At 33.5% G+C, this 15370-nt stretch overlaps 3 protein-coding genes across 4 annotated transcripts; 1 reads left to right on the top strand and 2 right to left on the bottom strand.

The window, feature by feature from the left end:
• Positions 1–712: 712 nt before the first annotated feature.
• On the top strand, positions 713–3778 carry LOC131014381 (auxin-responsive protein IAA16-like). Its single transcript, XM_057942340.1, has 5 exons — positions 713–1335; positions 2758–2966; positions 3056–3182; positions 3265–3326; positions 3597–3778. The coding sequence occupies exons 1-5, from the start codon at positions 1115–1117 to the stop codon at positions 3632–3634; spliced, it is 657 nt and encodes a 218-aa protein (XP_057798323.1). The 5' UTR covers positions 713–1114; the 3' UTR covers positions 3635–3778.
• Positions 3779–7923: 4145 nt separating this feature from the next.
• LOC131014380 (2-methoxy-6-polyprenyl-1,4-benzoquinol methylase, mitochondrial) lies at positions 7924–12896 on the bottom strand. Of its 2 annotated transcripts, XM_057942339.1 has the most exons (9): positions 12472–12896; positions 12232–12318; positions 11943–12069; positions 11768–11829; positions 10737–10895; positions 10465–10609; positions 10100–10171; positions 9282–9390; positions 7924–8293 (listed from the first exon to the last, which is right to left on the bottom strand). In XM_057942339.1, the coding sequence occupies exons 2-9, from the start codon at positions 12314–12316 to the stop codon at positions 8192–8194; spliced, it is 861 nt and encodes a 286-aa protein (XP_057798322.1). In that variant the 5' UTR covers positions 12317–12318; positions 12472–12896; the 3' UTR covers positions 7924–8191. The 2 variants fall into 2 exon arrangements, with proteins under 2 accessions (XP_057798322.1, XP_057798321.1); XM_057942338.1 differs by lacking the exon at positions 12472–12896 and having other exon boundaries at positions 12232–12453.
• A 1125-nt stretch (positions 12897–14021) lies between these two features.
• LOC131014382 (uncharacterized) lies at positions 14022–15370 on the bottom strand. Its single transcript, XM_057942342.1, has 2 exons — positions 14615–15370; positions 14022–14554 (listed from the first exon to the last, which is right to left on the bottom strand). The coding sequence occupies exons 1-2, from the start codon at positions 15105–15107 to the stop codon at positions 14475–14477; spliced, it is 573 nt and encodes a 190-aa protein (XP_057798325.1). The 5' UTR covers positions 15108–15370; the 3' UTR covers positions 14022–14474.

Raw genomic sequence — 15370 nt, forward strand, 5'->3', positions numbered from 1 at the left:
ACACATCTGTTGCTTAATTGTCAGCCCATTGGCCAAACAATTTAAAATACTCCCTCCGTCCACGAAATGAGTACTCATTTGTGGACGGCACGGGTTTTAAGAAATGTATGGAGTGTAGTGTGAATAGTTTAATGGTCCCACCTTTTGAGTGTATTAATTAAAGAGATGTGTGGGGTACACTTGCCAAAAAGGGAAATGGGTACTCATTTCGTGGACGGATGAAAAAGGAAATATGAGTACTCATTTCGTGGACGGAGGGAGTATGTTGTAACAGTACAAAATCTCCGCTACACCCGGGTCGTACCCGACTCGGATTCTGACCCGGATTTGACCCAACTGAACTATCATATCTTAATGTCAAGTATTAGTACCATTTCGATATAGTGTTAGTGTCATTTAAATATAGTGCTCGTGCTATTTTCAAAATAGTGTCATTTGTAAAATAAAATAGTGTTAGTGTTATTCCAAGATCGTGTTAGAGTTAATGTCATTTTGTGTTAGTGTTAGTGTCATTTCAAGAAAAAATTGGTCAGGATAATTTAACTGGGTCAAAATCCGGATCGAGTACAATCCGGATATACGGTACATCCAAGTTCACAGGAGACCAGAAATTGTAAACATAGTTTAACTTAGAGAGAGAGAGAGAATCTTGGCAAGTTGGCAACTTTTTATTTAAACTTAACACTTTCTTTAAACAAAAGCAGGATTGAGAAAGATCTGTCTGCTGTTAAAAAATACCAACTCCTCCTCTTCCTGTCTGTTGGGTTCAATACAATTATGCTTCATTTTGCGTCATTAATTACGTCATTATTTCTCCGACAACTCCCTCCAATCCCCTCCCTCCCCGTGGCCACTTCTTATCCCTCCAAATAATGTTATTTTTCTCTCAAATTGAAAATGATGCCACTAAATAATTAAGCTCTCAAAACTTTCATATTCATATATCAATGCTCATATTTCTTCCTCTTACAGCTCCCACTCCCACACCTTACATAATTTTAATTTCATCAATCATCTTCTTTATCAACAAACTTAGCTAGAGGTCTACTACTATAGTAACGTTTGTATCACATATCTATATACTCATCATCGTTGTAGAAAGAAATTTGAAATAATGGGGACGGAGCATGAGAATCGCTTGGAATACGACGAGACAGAGCTGAGGTTAGGGTTGCCCGGTGGAGGAAGTGAGAAGAATAGTGGGTGTTTGAAGAGAGGCTTTTCTCAAACTATTGATTTGAAGCTCAATTTGAACGCATCCATGGCTTCTTCTTCATCAACTCCGCATCATCAACTTGTCAAACAAGAGGAGAAGACTGCGAAGCCACCTGCAAAGTAAGTACTTTTTTCTTTAACTTTATGAATCTCAGTTTGCATAAAGATTTACAGTTTTTGATCATTACTAAATTATGAGCGTAGTGAATGGCATGTATATATGTGTTTGTGTGTGTAATATATTGTTTTGTATGTGAAATGATTTAAGACTTCTTTCCACTTGAATTAGTAAAAAATATTCGAAGTTTGAGTCTCATGATGAAAAATGTGTGATTGACGAAATATGTCCACGAATAACTATATATATATATATATACTCCCTCCGTCCCACGAATCTTGAATTATTACCTTCTCTCTCCTACTTTATCACTTTTATTACCTTCTCTCCCCTACTTTATCAATTTTATACTTTATTAATTACACACTTAAAACACTAATCTACAACTCCTTAATTCTCGTGCCGAACCCAAACGTATCAAGACTCGCGGGACGGAGGGAGTATATATATATATATATATATATATATATACCAAACTTAACTACAAATTTATTACAATATAAAATTAAGGTATATTCTTACAAATTTTGGTATATCTATAATATCCTTACTTATTTGAATTTCAAAAAATAATTTAGTAATTTAAATACATACATTTAGGTGTTAACTATTTTAGTATAATGACTAATTATTTTGCATGCTAAAAAATTTAAAAACTTAGAATTTATCTATTTTATATGATACGTACTATTTATATTCTTAACTTTACGTGTAAATAACCAATATATGGAAATGTTGTAAGAGAAATAGTTCTATGGACGGAAGAAGAGAGTCTAATCATGCAAAAAAATTCATCAAAAAATAAATTAATGTGATACAATACATTCTTTTATTCAAAGAATTGAGAAATAAACTAATTATTAATTACCTGAAATTCAGAAGGTGTGGTTTTGTTTAGCACGTGAATGTGGTAAGATAATACGCGAGGACATGTTTGGTTGTCTGTCAAACTCCAATAACCAAACAAAACATTTGGAATCTTTCTTTATTTCTTTTGGCCCAATATTTGAATGAAAGCGACAACCATTTTCGACACAACATGCACCCAATTTTATGTGCGGTTATATTTGAATAACACCCACCCACCACTATTCCATACTTTCTTCTTTTCATATAATTATACCCACCTTTTATTTCATTGTACATAACAAAAGAAAATATTCCATGTTAGGCATATGATAGCGATATTTTCCAAGTAGAAAACGCACAAAATTCTTGTTAAATGATTACCAACATATTAAATTAAATTTGCGGCGACAATTTGAGATTAACCTAGTTCAGTTTCATCGAGTAGAAAATATTGAGATCTAGACTAATTAAACTTGTTTTGAGAGATGTTGATTTTTAAGAGAAATCAAATTTAATTAAGATAAAATCATGTTATTAGTTATAAAATTGTAAGATATATGGTTTGAATTTTTCAGGGCCCAAGTAGTAGGTTGGCCACCAGTTAGATCCTTCAGAAAGAACATCCTGGCCGTCCAAAAGGACGGCGGCGGCGGCGTTGCGGCGGCATTTGTGAAAGTGAGCCTAGATGGGGCGCCGTACCTCCGGAAAGTGGACTTGAAAATGTATAACAGCTACCAACAACTCTCTGAGGCCCTAGGAAAAATGTTCAGCTCCTCTACAATTGGTAATTACTGATTAAATACATTTCCTTTTACAATTAACAATCTATGATATTTAAATACTAATTTGGTTAATGTTTAACAAATTATGCAGGCGATTGTGGTTCTCAAGGGGTGATGAGTGAGAGCAAATTGATAGACCTTTTGAATGGGTCTGATTATGTGCCTACTTATGAAGATAAAGATGGAGACTGGATGCTTGTTGGAGATGTTCCATGGGAGTAAGTACTTCCAATAAATGGACATTAATTATCATATTATTTTTCTTACATAATAATAATAATAATATTCATTTTAAATCAGGATGTTCGTTGATTCATGCAAACGTCTCAGGATAATGAAGAGTTCGGAGGCCGTTGGGCTAGGTACCGTTTGATTCTATTGTTATAAAAAAGATTTAAAATAAGACGAAATAAAAGTCACCAATTTAAGAAAAAAACACTACGGCTATATATAATATATCAATCGAAAGAATACAACTACTTAATTTCAGTTTCATTCTTTTTTTATGTTTTTACTTATCAAATTTAATACAAGTTTCAGTAATCGACCATTAATCTTTTTTTTTTCTTTTGCCTTTAAATTTCTCCTCTTTCTTTTCTTCAAATAATAATATTTTTCCTTTATTAATGCAGCACCAAGAGCAGTGGAGAAGTGCAAGAACAGAGCGTAAAAGGGTTTTGCTACAAAATAATGTCCTAGTTAGATAGTTATATTTTGATTTGTATGCTTAATTTTGTTGGCAGAGGCCGTGTGTGAGTGTATAAAAAGTGGATAATTTTCCAACATTAATGTACTCAGTTATAGGGTTGTCATATGATCACTTAACTACCTTACCAATCTAGCTAGTTTTTTTTTGTTTTCTAATATCATTTTCATTTAGTGTGGATTGTGGAAATTCATGAAGCTTCCAGTTCATGAGTGTTCACGATATGACGTGATAAAAGACGAATAAAATGAATCATGCATCTCTTTTTTCAAAGATAACTAGTACGTCCGCCCGTGCGATGCACGCGAGTACCAAAATTAAATGGACGTTTAAATAAATATAAATATAAATATAATCAAAATATAAGAAAACGAAAAATACACTTTAAAACATAAAATAAAATAATTCACATCAACCACTCACTAAAACCTTGAATTTAAAAGCGTAACTTTATAACTTTGTATAAAGTGTAAAGATAATTATAGCTATTAAATAATTAAAAGTTATTTAATAATAAAAATTAACATTGTACATTATTATTGCATATTTAATAAATCAATAAATATAAATTTTCATATACAAACATAAATAAAAACTCATACTATTTGAAATTTATTTCTAATATTATAACTAATTGTTCACAAACATAGATGTTTTATTTATTTATAATATTATAGAATGTAATAGAGGTGAAGGAATATTGGTTCATTTTATATTGATTCATTTTATAACTCTTTTTTTAAAAATTGATATAAAAAATAAAATAAAATAAATATAAAAGACTTAAAGGAAAAAAATTATAGTATGTTCAACATTAAGAAAAAAACGTAGTCGGTCTAAATTTAGTTTTGATTATTTGTACATTAAATTAAAGATTTTGTCATAATATTTACATATAGATATAGATTATGAACTCATATTGGAGTATTAAATTGAATAAGTATTGTATATTAATAGTTAAAGTATAAACAAAAGGTATCACATATTTTATTTTTAATATATATAAATGTGAAAGTAAAATTAAATTTAATTGAGAAAAGATAATAGCGAATATGTTTATATAAATAAACTACAAACACAACTATAAAAAGTAAACTTCAACCAAATAAAATATTTTAAATTTTAATTTTTTTCATAACTTATTCGTTTTAACAATATTTTTTGTGATATTTATACATATTTAAATTTTTTCATGAACTTAAATTTAAGATGCATATTGAATATATTTTTTTTCATGAATGAAAATTGACGATATGTTTAGAAAAAAAATCATAATACTACATAGACATTTGTTGATAATTTTATTGACACATTCGTAAAATTTTAAGCGATCTTTTATATAATCATAATTTATTCGTTCCAAGTTTATTTTTATATATTTTATATTAGTATATGCAAATTTGTGAGTAATAATATTTTCAAATTAATGCATACAACAATTGAAAATGTAAACATTAATTATAACTTCAGTGTGTTTTTTATAAGCATTAATTATACTTCTTCAATCATTATATATATATATATATATATATATATATATATATTTCAAATTATACATTCAACTCAAAAAAATTTCAATTACTAATATTATATAAAAATAAATATTATACCTAAATTTAATTATTAATAAATAAAAAGTATTAAATCTATTATTATATATTAAATAAGTAAAAAAAATCACACAACTTAAAAAATAAAATACATCAAACATATGAACGAACACATAAATTTAAAAAATTCATTTAAAGTATTAATTTGGCCCAAAAAGAATGAATACAATAAAAAACCCAACAATTAAAGAATGCAACAATTATTAACTCTTAACAATCAGTTGAAGCCTGCAATAAAAAAACAATTAGTTGAAGCCCAAGTTATAAAAACACAACAATAAGAAAAAAATGAATAATTGAAGTCCAATGTTGACGCCCATTTCTCCTTCTTTTCTTCACCTCCTTTTCTCAGAACCGTTGCGGTCATCTGGCCGCCGTACGGACAGATCCGCCCCGCCTTCTGTGGCAGCACGCCAAAGTCTCCGTTTTTCGTCGCTCTCTCCGCCTCTCTTTCACTCTGTCTTTTCCGTAGCCTCGCATATCACTCATCGCCGTGCGGATCATCCTGCCGCAATACCACTCAGGTACACACAAGTCTGCCTCTCCGGCCTCGTGGCTCCGCCTCGGCCTGCATATGGCCTAAAAATAGCAGCCAACACGTAATTCGTGTATGCCTTCAGAATCCTTTTTTCTTCTCATTCTCCTTCTCCGTCCATGAATTTTGTATACTTAGAAGCTGTGACCCTATGGGTTCGTGAATTTTGAGTTTTTTCTGCTGCAATTCCTTGAGAAAACCGATTCAGTGGAGCAATCTTTGATACATTGAGAAATAAAATAGTGGGTTGCTTTGAATTTTGTAATTTTTTCAGAAAATGAGTGTAGAGAGAAGTGGGAAATGATAAATGAAAATGATGATATGGTATTTATAAATTGTAAATCTGAACGTGTTTTTTTTTTTTGTAGCAGTTTTGTTATTGCTTTTCGATAGTGGGTTGCTGCAGTTTATTTGCTAATTGGTGTAGTGGGTTGTTCATTTATGAAACGTGTTGGTTATGGAATGATATAGGATAGAAAATGGAGAGTGTTGATAAGTTATAAGAGAGAAAATTTGGCGCTAAAAAGTGTAGGTTAGAACTGTGTTTTCATATAGATATAGATATAGATTCCTGATTAAATTCAATTTATATGTTTCTCCTTCTTAATATAACGCAAATCAATCCAAATATTGAAAAAGTCTCCCGATTGAAATGGTAAAAATATTAAAAATATGTGTTATATTCCAATTCTAGTACTAATTATCTTTTTATCTAATCATACAAAGTTAGTGATCAATCAATCCAGTATACAATCAAACCAAGATCACGAAAACAAAAAAGAGATTGTGATTAATAATTAAAAGCTAAGTTCAAATCCACAAATACTTGCCTGTGACTGTATATGCTTTGTTAGAGCATCTGCAACGGTTACACGATATCAGGCTGCTATCGTGTAACCGATGCAGCAAACACTTACACGAGAGCTACACGTTCAATCGTGTAGCCCTCACAACCGTTGAAAACAGGCGCGTGTATAACACGCGCCTTTAAAAAAAAATTGAATATTTGAAGGATTTTTATTTTATTTTATTAAGTTTTATGTAATCTTTAGGATTTCAAAATTAATGCAATTTAAATTTGAAGTAAATTGTGTGATTTAAATTTATGAAATTAAACTTAAATGAAAAATGGAAAAATCAAAACTAAAACTATCATGTAACTATGTAAGCTACTCCCTCCGTCCCAATAAAAGTGGTCACATTTCCTTTTTGGGTGTCCCATTAAAAGTGGCTACTTTCTAAAAATGGCAAAAGTTTACTTTAATTAAGTCAACAATTACTCACTAATTTGGTCAACAATTGTAGGCCACTTTCTAAAAATATCAAAATTACTCACTAATTTGGTCAACAATTGTAGGCCACTTTCTAAAAATTACTCACTAATTTTGGTGGGTCCTACTCAATTAAAACATAACAATCTCCTTCTTAATCTCTGTGCCCAGAAAAAAAGTGGCCACTTTTATTGGAACTGAGGGAGTATTATGTAACCCCAATGCAGCCTCTTTACACCATGTGGTCCCCCCTCATAAAATAAACTATCATGTAAGTTATCATGTAACACCAATGCGAATGCTCTTAGTACACGAAATCAACATCAAATTAATGCTGTCAATAAAAATGGAACCTCACCCATTGACTCGTAACAAAAATGAGACCATCCCACTATATGAACTACGCCTTCACAAAGCAATAATTCTTAGTTTATTGGTAATACACACACCATTAATATTGTTCGAAGCAATAATTCTTAGTTTATTCGTATAACTGAATAGTGTTATTTACACGATTTGGGTCAGGATGCGAATTTGAATTAAAATACGGGTCAGAATTTAGGTACAGATCAGTCCGAGTGCACGATACACCCGGGTGTACAAGAGATTTTGTGTAAATGAAATAGGTAAACTAAATGTTCGAAATTAATATGAACATAATTCTTAGCTTCCAGTATACAAATCTAACATCCACTATATGAACTACGCCTTGAAGGGAATAATTCCTAGTTTATTGGTAATACACACACCATCGTTCAGTTGTCCTTAGGATAAGAACCTTTCCATCCATCTTCTATTTCCACCACCAACGCAACTCAACAAGATAATTCAACCAAGTGCAATTGAATAGCCCAATAGCTTAAATTTAATTTAAATAGATAAAAATTCACGAGCACGTATACAAATTTACCGCTTCTAGTAAATGAAAACATTGCTTAACCATTTGAAACAGTTTCTGAACTAGATTCTAAGACTTTCCTATATATAGCAGTCCCGTTAAAATTTCTACCCAACATTTGTGAGCTTATTCTATTTCATCTGAGAGCCAAAAAAGGCATTATCAAGAGCAACAACAAGTAAACGCGTGAGATAAAAATGCAAAAACCTAAAACTTAAGCCCCGAATGGATGGCGACGACACCTCCCACAAGGTTTTCATACTCAACCTTCTGAAAACCAGCTTCCGCAATCATTGCCGCAAATTTCTCCTGCAGTTGCACACAATATCATAATTCGTAAACCACATCAGGTTAATGTGACAAGAATTTTCCAAAAATTATCAAGAAATTATTAATGACCCTTAACTCAACAACACAAAAGTACAAAAATAAAGAGAGAAAATGAATAAAAGATTTCTTAACCAAGTGATAGGTCGATGCAGGCATGGAGATCAATGGATGTATTATCAAACTTATCATACACAAAAGGCTTTGTTCACAAAAACACGAGGTTTATTTGTTCCACATAGCATTAACTCGGCCAGATTTATGGATCTAAAATAAGAAAGTGAAACGAATAATAAGCACAAGTTGTGTTGAAGGAGGTTTGTTGCTAAAGAATACTAAGCACAGAAAGGTAAATTTGTGAACATAGATTTCATTTTAGGCAGGGGTTTGGAAATTCATGGTCGTAAGTGAAGCTCATGAATGTTGATAAGCGAAGAATTGAGTCTCAAGTAAGAACAGTATGATGATGTAACAGACACATAAAAACTACAGGATGGAAACAGCAGCTCAAGTGGGACATGTATGAAAAATCAACCAATCAATAGATCATCCATGAGCTCAAAACTGAATCTCCAACTACGTTTTCGAGACCATTAATTCTTGATTAATTTCCTTTACTATATCTTCTTAACTTCTTTCTATCGTAACACAAGAGTATATAGAAGGAGAATTTACATCAATCAAATAACTCTTTAACTTCTCCTGATTGAAATGGCATGGATATTGAAGCAGATTAAAAGAAGGTACCCCTCTGGAATGCAAACCTGACTGTAAGAAGTGTGCATATCATGTGTGACAAAGAGTCTAGGAACCGTTTCACAAATTTTATCGGTAAAATTTTGGTACAACCCTTTTGGCAGATCCACAAATTATAATGCATTAGCACTATGTGCAGGCGCAAACAGATACAGACTTTTTATTTAATTCTCTGAAAACAGAGGGCAAACATGGCTATTTAATAGCATTGTACCTGTTTGGGGAAGCGGCGAATACTCTCTACCAGATATTGATAAGATTCACGATCACCTGCAACTAGCTGTCCTACTGTCGGGATGACCGCAAATGAATAATAATCATACCTGAAAGATGAACACTAATCAGTAACTATGAGAAGATATATGTAATGCCCCGGTCATTAATCCAGTATTTAATCAACCAATCTCATTAAATTGGGATTTTGCATTCTTAAGTATAACTATTGAATTCAGGAAATGAACTCAAAGTCAAGTCAGAGTTCCGAAAGTTCGTAAAACAGTATCCGAGACCCGGATTCAAAGTTAGAAAGCCGGTAATGAAATTCAGTAGTACATTGCATCCCTTAAACTGCATTTCGCACCCAATTAAGAAAATTGAGGATTTCAGTTTTTGAGTGTCACCTAAGTCGAGAAACAACTATTCACATCTTGGCTCATGGTTTGAGATGAGATATCGAATTTTGATTTTCGTTTCAATTCACTCTTTTTGCATCACGAGTCCGAATGCAGTTTTTTCTTTTTTAACCCTAAATGTGAGGCTATCACCTCGGTACGCCTCAGCTGGGCCGAGGTGTGCCTAAAAAGTGATTTGAGTTTTGCTAATCAACTGCAACCATGCAGTATGCACTAATCAACTGCAACCAGAATTTTGCTACATCTAAGTATTAGAGACAAGAGTTTGGCTCCACATAGAGATTAAATTAATCTTAAAAAATGATTTGAGTGATAATGACAATGCTGCATAGCATATACAACCGTGCATATAGTACGAGCGGAAGAGAGGTTTATCATAAGGTACATTGGCAACACTTACAAATCTTTGAAAATTGGAATTTCCACATGGCTGAGTTCAAGACAAAGAAATCTCCCCCCTGGTTTTAGCACCCTTCAAAATACAGTAAACACAAGTTAGAATATCCAAACTAGCTTCAGTTATGAAGAAAATTAGAAAGGAGAACTCAAGATTAGTATATCCAAATAAACATTTCACATGTAAAAATGTCTAAAACCGTTGGTTTCTCAATTTTTAATCAAAATATAAATGCTATCCCTAAGAATCATATACTAAACAAACAGTCAATATAAAGAATGTAGTGAAGGGAAATGGAAGAATAATGTTGTAAATATAATCATATCAAATAAAGGAAGGCTAATATAGAATTAGAACCAGAAGGTAACCTGTAAGCTTCTACAAGAGCTTTTTCTATATGTGTTACATTCCTTATTCCAAATGCGATTGTATAGCCATCCATTGACGCATCTTCAAATTTTAATTGTTCCGCATCTCCTTCAACCCAAATGAGGGATTTATCCTCTCCAAAACCTGGCAGCAATAAAGGGAAATGCTCCATTAAAAAATTAATCAAACTTAAATTTTGGGAAATAAAATGTCAGGCATGTGAGATTTCATTTTCTATAAGTGAAATACAGAAAATAAAGTATTGACTTACCTCTGTCATGGGCCCTCTTTTTGCCAACACGTAACATATTGGGGTTAATATCACAGACAAAAATTTGAGTTTCTTCCAGGAGATTGTTATCATGACAATTTTTTACGTCCCTCTGTGTAACGCTATGTATACTGTCTAGGATTCTGAAAGCAACATCCCCTGTAAAATTAGAGAGCCCCCTTACCAAAGCAGAATTTGAACCAAAAAGGCCTAAATATCAAATAATAACACTCCACAAAACTATCTTCCCTTTCACGAAAATGAAAACAGAAAAAGAGATAACATAGCCTCAATGGTGAAAAATTTTATAGCTTAACAGGTAGTTTGATATTGACTACAAGATATGACTAGCTCCATATTTTATGCAGCATGAACAAAAATGGTTCCAAAGAATGCATGTCTATATATTATATATATATAGAGGGAGGATCCTGTGAGAACGGAGAACCATGAACAAATACATAAAATACATGATGTATTTGTTCATGGTTCTCCGTTCTCACAAAAGATGAGTTCTCACAGGATCCTAATATATATATATATAATATTGATAGGTAATCAACTAATCATTCTGCCTCTATTTATAGCTTATCCATATGAAAGAAAACATCATTCTGGCTACAGGTTCATGATTGTTGTAGTCACTTCTATGGTGCCTCAAAGAAACCAGAACAGACAAAAAATAAGGTACAATTAAAACTTTTTAATCATATCAATGTGCAAGGTTTAGCAGAAAAATCTATCAATTAGATTGATGCTATTATGTGAAATTTCAAGTGAAAATTCTGAAGTGATAGGAACAGGAAATGCACATAGGAAACAAATGCAAATGAATGATCTTATCATAATAACATAGCGATGTATTTTATGGAGAATGCATATGCATCAATTACTTTCAGCATCCCAGTTTGAGCATATATCTTTTTGGATGGGATTTCGTAAACTGAATTCTCCATATCATTTTATTCTGGTAATAGTCCTAGCCGACAACAAACATACTCATCAAACTTATCACCATACTTATAGATCACCTGTTCCACCAGCCACATCAAGATGCTTCATTCCCGGAAATGGATTCAACTTGGAAACCAACCTACCATATTTAAGGTAAGAAATACACATGAAGATCAGCTCATGTTCCAATAACCAAAAGGCACAATCCAACCACTGCCCAGAAAATAAAAAAAAGAAACAACCACAACCAACCTTTCTTTCCACAACCTATGCAGCCCACCACTCATTAAATCGTTCATGACATCATAATTTGACGCTACACTTGTGAACACATCGCCGACCATCCTACTCTTCTCATCCTCCCTAACTTCCTTAAATCCTAAAACAGAAGGGGGGAAACACAGACGGAAAATTTGTATATCACACATAATTGCACGTTTTATCTGATAATTATATAACAATAAAATAATATATAAACTCAACAATCTCTAAATCACATTTCGCGGAAAGGGGTAAAAATTAAAGGGAAATGAGGACTGACCGAAACTAGTAGCATGAGAATGCAAATGAGAGCACAAACGCGAATTGTTCTTCCTCAAGCCCCGGTAAATCGATCTTAACGCCATACCTACAGTAACGGTGATGGCTCAATAGAAAATTTTCGATCTTCAGCAATTTTTTCTAGGAGTGGGAATCGGTTCGGATTCGATACCCTACCCAAAAACCCGATTCTAAAATCAGGTACCTAATACCCGGGTATTAGGGTACCCTAAATTACCGACTGATATTAATCGATCAGATTCACCAAATTTAACAAAACCGCGCAGCTTTACACGTGTGCAGAATGGAAAAATCAATTCCAAAAGGAGGAATGATAGCAACTCCAAATCTCGATCAACCTAAACTATACCAATATTTTAGAAAAATAATTGTCCCACTGATCCTGAAGATAATACATAGTTCAACCATTTCAGAATATGCGCCATTATCTGTTTATAGAGGCGCAACGGGAGAAAAGGCCGGAGGCGGCGCAGCTGCTGTTGCGGGGTCGGAGCTTACAGATTTTTTTTCCCTTTTTATTCTCGTTGTTTACCGTGGTTTAAAAACAGGCTAAGAGATGTGGGCTGCCACTTAGAAACCGTTATTTTATTTCTTCTGTTTGAGGAAATACTTACTACATATGGGTTGGGCTGACTGGCTCGCGAGCCCACGATTATAGGAAAAAAAAAAAAAAAAAAAAAAAAGAGGAAATATGTAGTATTGTTTTATCATTATAATTTATAAGTATAAAACTTCGTGATAGTTTTAGCCCAATAAATTAATAATACATTATTCAACATCATTAAATTAAAATTATGATAATTTTAGTCTGATAGTGATTCCAGTATCACAGACACAATTGGCAATCGGAAATCATGAGATGATGCTTCCAACTTGGAGGAAACGGCTTAGCTCGTATTTGAAATGAACACGCTGAGTTTAATTAGTTTGATAATTTAGAAAAAAGATGTGTTAATAATAAACTATTGGGCTAAAACTATCACGAACTCATATTATCAAACTAAATTTTGTTATAGTTGAAGCAAGATGAAGGAGTAACTTTGTCAGATCGCTCTCAATTAACTTAATTGAAGTTTTTTTTCTTCTTCTTCTTAAAGGAGGATCAGTGTTAGAAGGTTATTTGGAAGACTTGTTTATTAATTATGCATCACTATTCTCGGTGTAACAAATTAAGTCAGTTTTTGGGTGATTTATGTTCTTAATTAAATACATCAAAAGTTATTTTAGTGAAGCATTTTGTCCTTGGATTTGCGTGCGTCTTCTGTTGCTGATGAAAACATTTTGACTTTGAGGGACTGCAGTCGTGCTCTTTTATATATTTTCTAGTTTTTTTTTTGTATATATTTTTAGTTAATTAGCTACAGCACCAGATTAATATTTTTAATTACTTCATTTTCTATCTCTAATTTTTTGATTCAGTGAAATAGAAATCGCCGTTTCCACGTTTCTTTATCTTCTAAACCAAAGTGTATGCTATTTTTGCCTCTCTTTTTTTTAAGTAAAGTTTAGACCACAAAATAACGACTGTAAATTACGTTCATGCGCATGAAGTATATATATTGGTATTTTTTTTATCATGTGTGCTATAGTATTTTTTATATTTATAACATTATATATGGATATGGTCCTAGTCCTATTTTGCTCAATTTCTGATTTAATTTAAGCATTTAAATTACCCATTCATTTTAACAACAACAATAACACCGCCGCCAAATGTAATCATAAAAGTTTGATATATTGATATTTTAAAATAGAAATCCTCACATCAGATAGATTGAATTATAGTCATTATATATAGTACAAGTGCTTGTACATAAAGAACATACAACAGTAGCTAGATATAGAGATGGGCATGGAACAAAAAAATTGCCCATATTATAATTTGGCGCTTCTTTATGAAATTACTTAAAGAAGCCATTCATTGTGTAACCGCCATCATAAAACTCTAGCTCAAAATCATTTTGATGGACATGCAGATTACTTTTTTTCCATGTTATAAAAAATGGAAAAAGAAAGGAGGGCCAAAAAAAAGAAAAAGGAAAATAGAAAACAAAATTGCCTAACGGTCTAACCATGTAAACTGTTAATAAGAAAGCCCGTTCCAATCGATATACAAATTATTGACTTCATACCTTCACAATGTATGACCTCGATACAACCTCTCTCTCACTCTCTCTCTCTCTCTCCCCTCTCTCTCTCTCTCTCTCTCTCTCTATGGTCAAGTCAAGAGGACTGCTTCACAGAACAAGCAACGGCTAGCGCCCAATGCCTCAACTTTGTTTTCACATGCTGAGGATCATCACCTGCATGCACATATATTAAATTAATTTATATTTTTGATGAATTATAGTGTGTGTGTGTACCTGGGCTGCATATCTTCCATGAATCAGAATCGCTGCCACAGGAGGAGGAGCGGGTTCCAAGGCCGGCGGGGGTGGTGGCGTTGCTGGCGGGGCTGGAGAGGGGGCTGGTGACGAATTGTCGATTCACCGCAAAATAAAGGTCGAGGGCGGGCAGCGTGGTGCAGAGGCGCTGCCCGTTCTCTTCATTGAATCCGAACCCTAACTCGATGCAACCTTTGAGCTCGTGCAGATCCTCATCGGTCAGATCCTCCGATTCTTTGTTTATGTCGTTCTTCCTCCGCTCCTGCCGGAGGAACTGCCGCCGCCGCCTCTCCCACGCGATGTCGCGGGGGAGCTCGCACATCGACAGCTGCTTCGACAGCCGCTTCGAACTCTTGTTCCTCCAGAACGGCGGCGCGTGCTCCAATCGCTGCAGCTCCTCGTTCTCGTCCGACGATGGCGGCGACGAATCGATTATTTGCGCCTCATCGTACTCGTTTTGTGGCTCTCTCATATTCAGTGTGAAGATATATCAAATAACTGAAAACGGAACCTCAATGGTGTGGTGTGGGGAATTCAATATTGCAATTAATGTTAGACACGAAGAAACAACGCTAGCAACCACGGCGGTGGAAGGTGGAGAACCGCCTTAGACCGCCGTGGAGGGGTGGTGGCCCTCGGAGGAAAAAGGGTTGTTTAATTTTTGCAAAAAGAAGGAATATTCTTTTTGACGTATGGAAAATATGGCACCGCACCACCAACTAGAGCAAATATGGC

Source organism: Salvia miltiorrhiza, chromosome 3 (assembly GCF_028751815.1).
Source record: "Salvia miltiorrhiza cultivar Shanhuang (shh) chromosome 3, IMPLAD_Smil_shh, whole genome shotgun sequence".
Taxonomy (NCBI): domain Eukaryota; kingdom Viridiplantae; phylum Streptophyta; class Magnoliopsida; order Lamiales; family Lamiaceae; genus Salvia; species Salvia miltiorrhiza.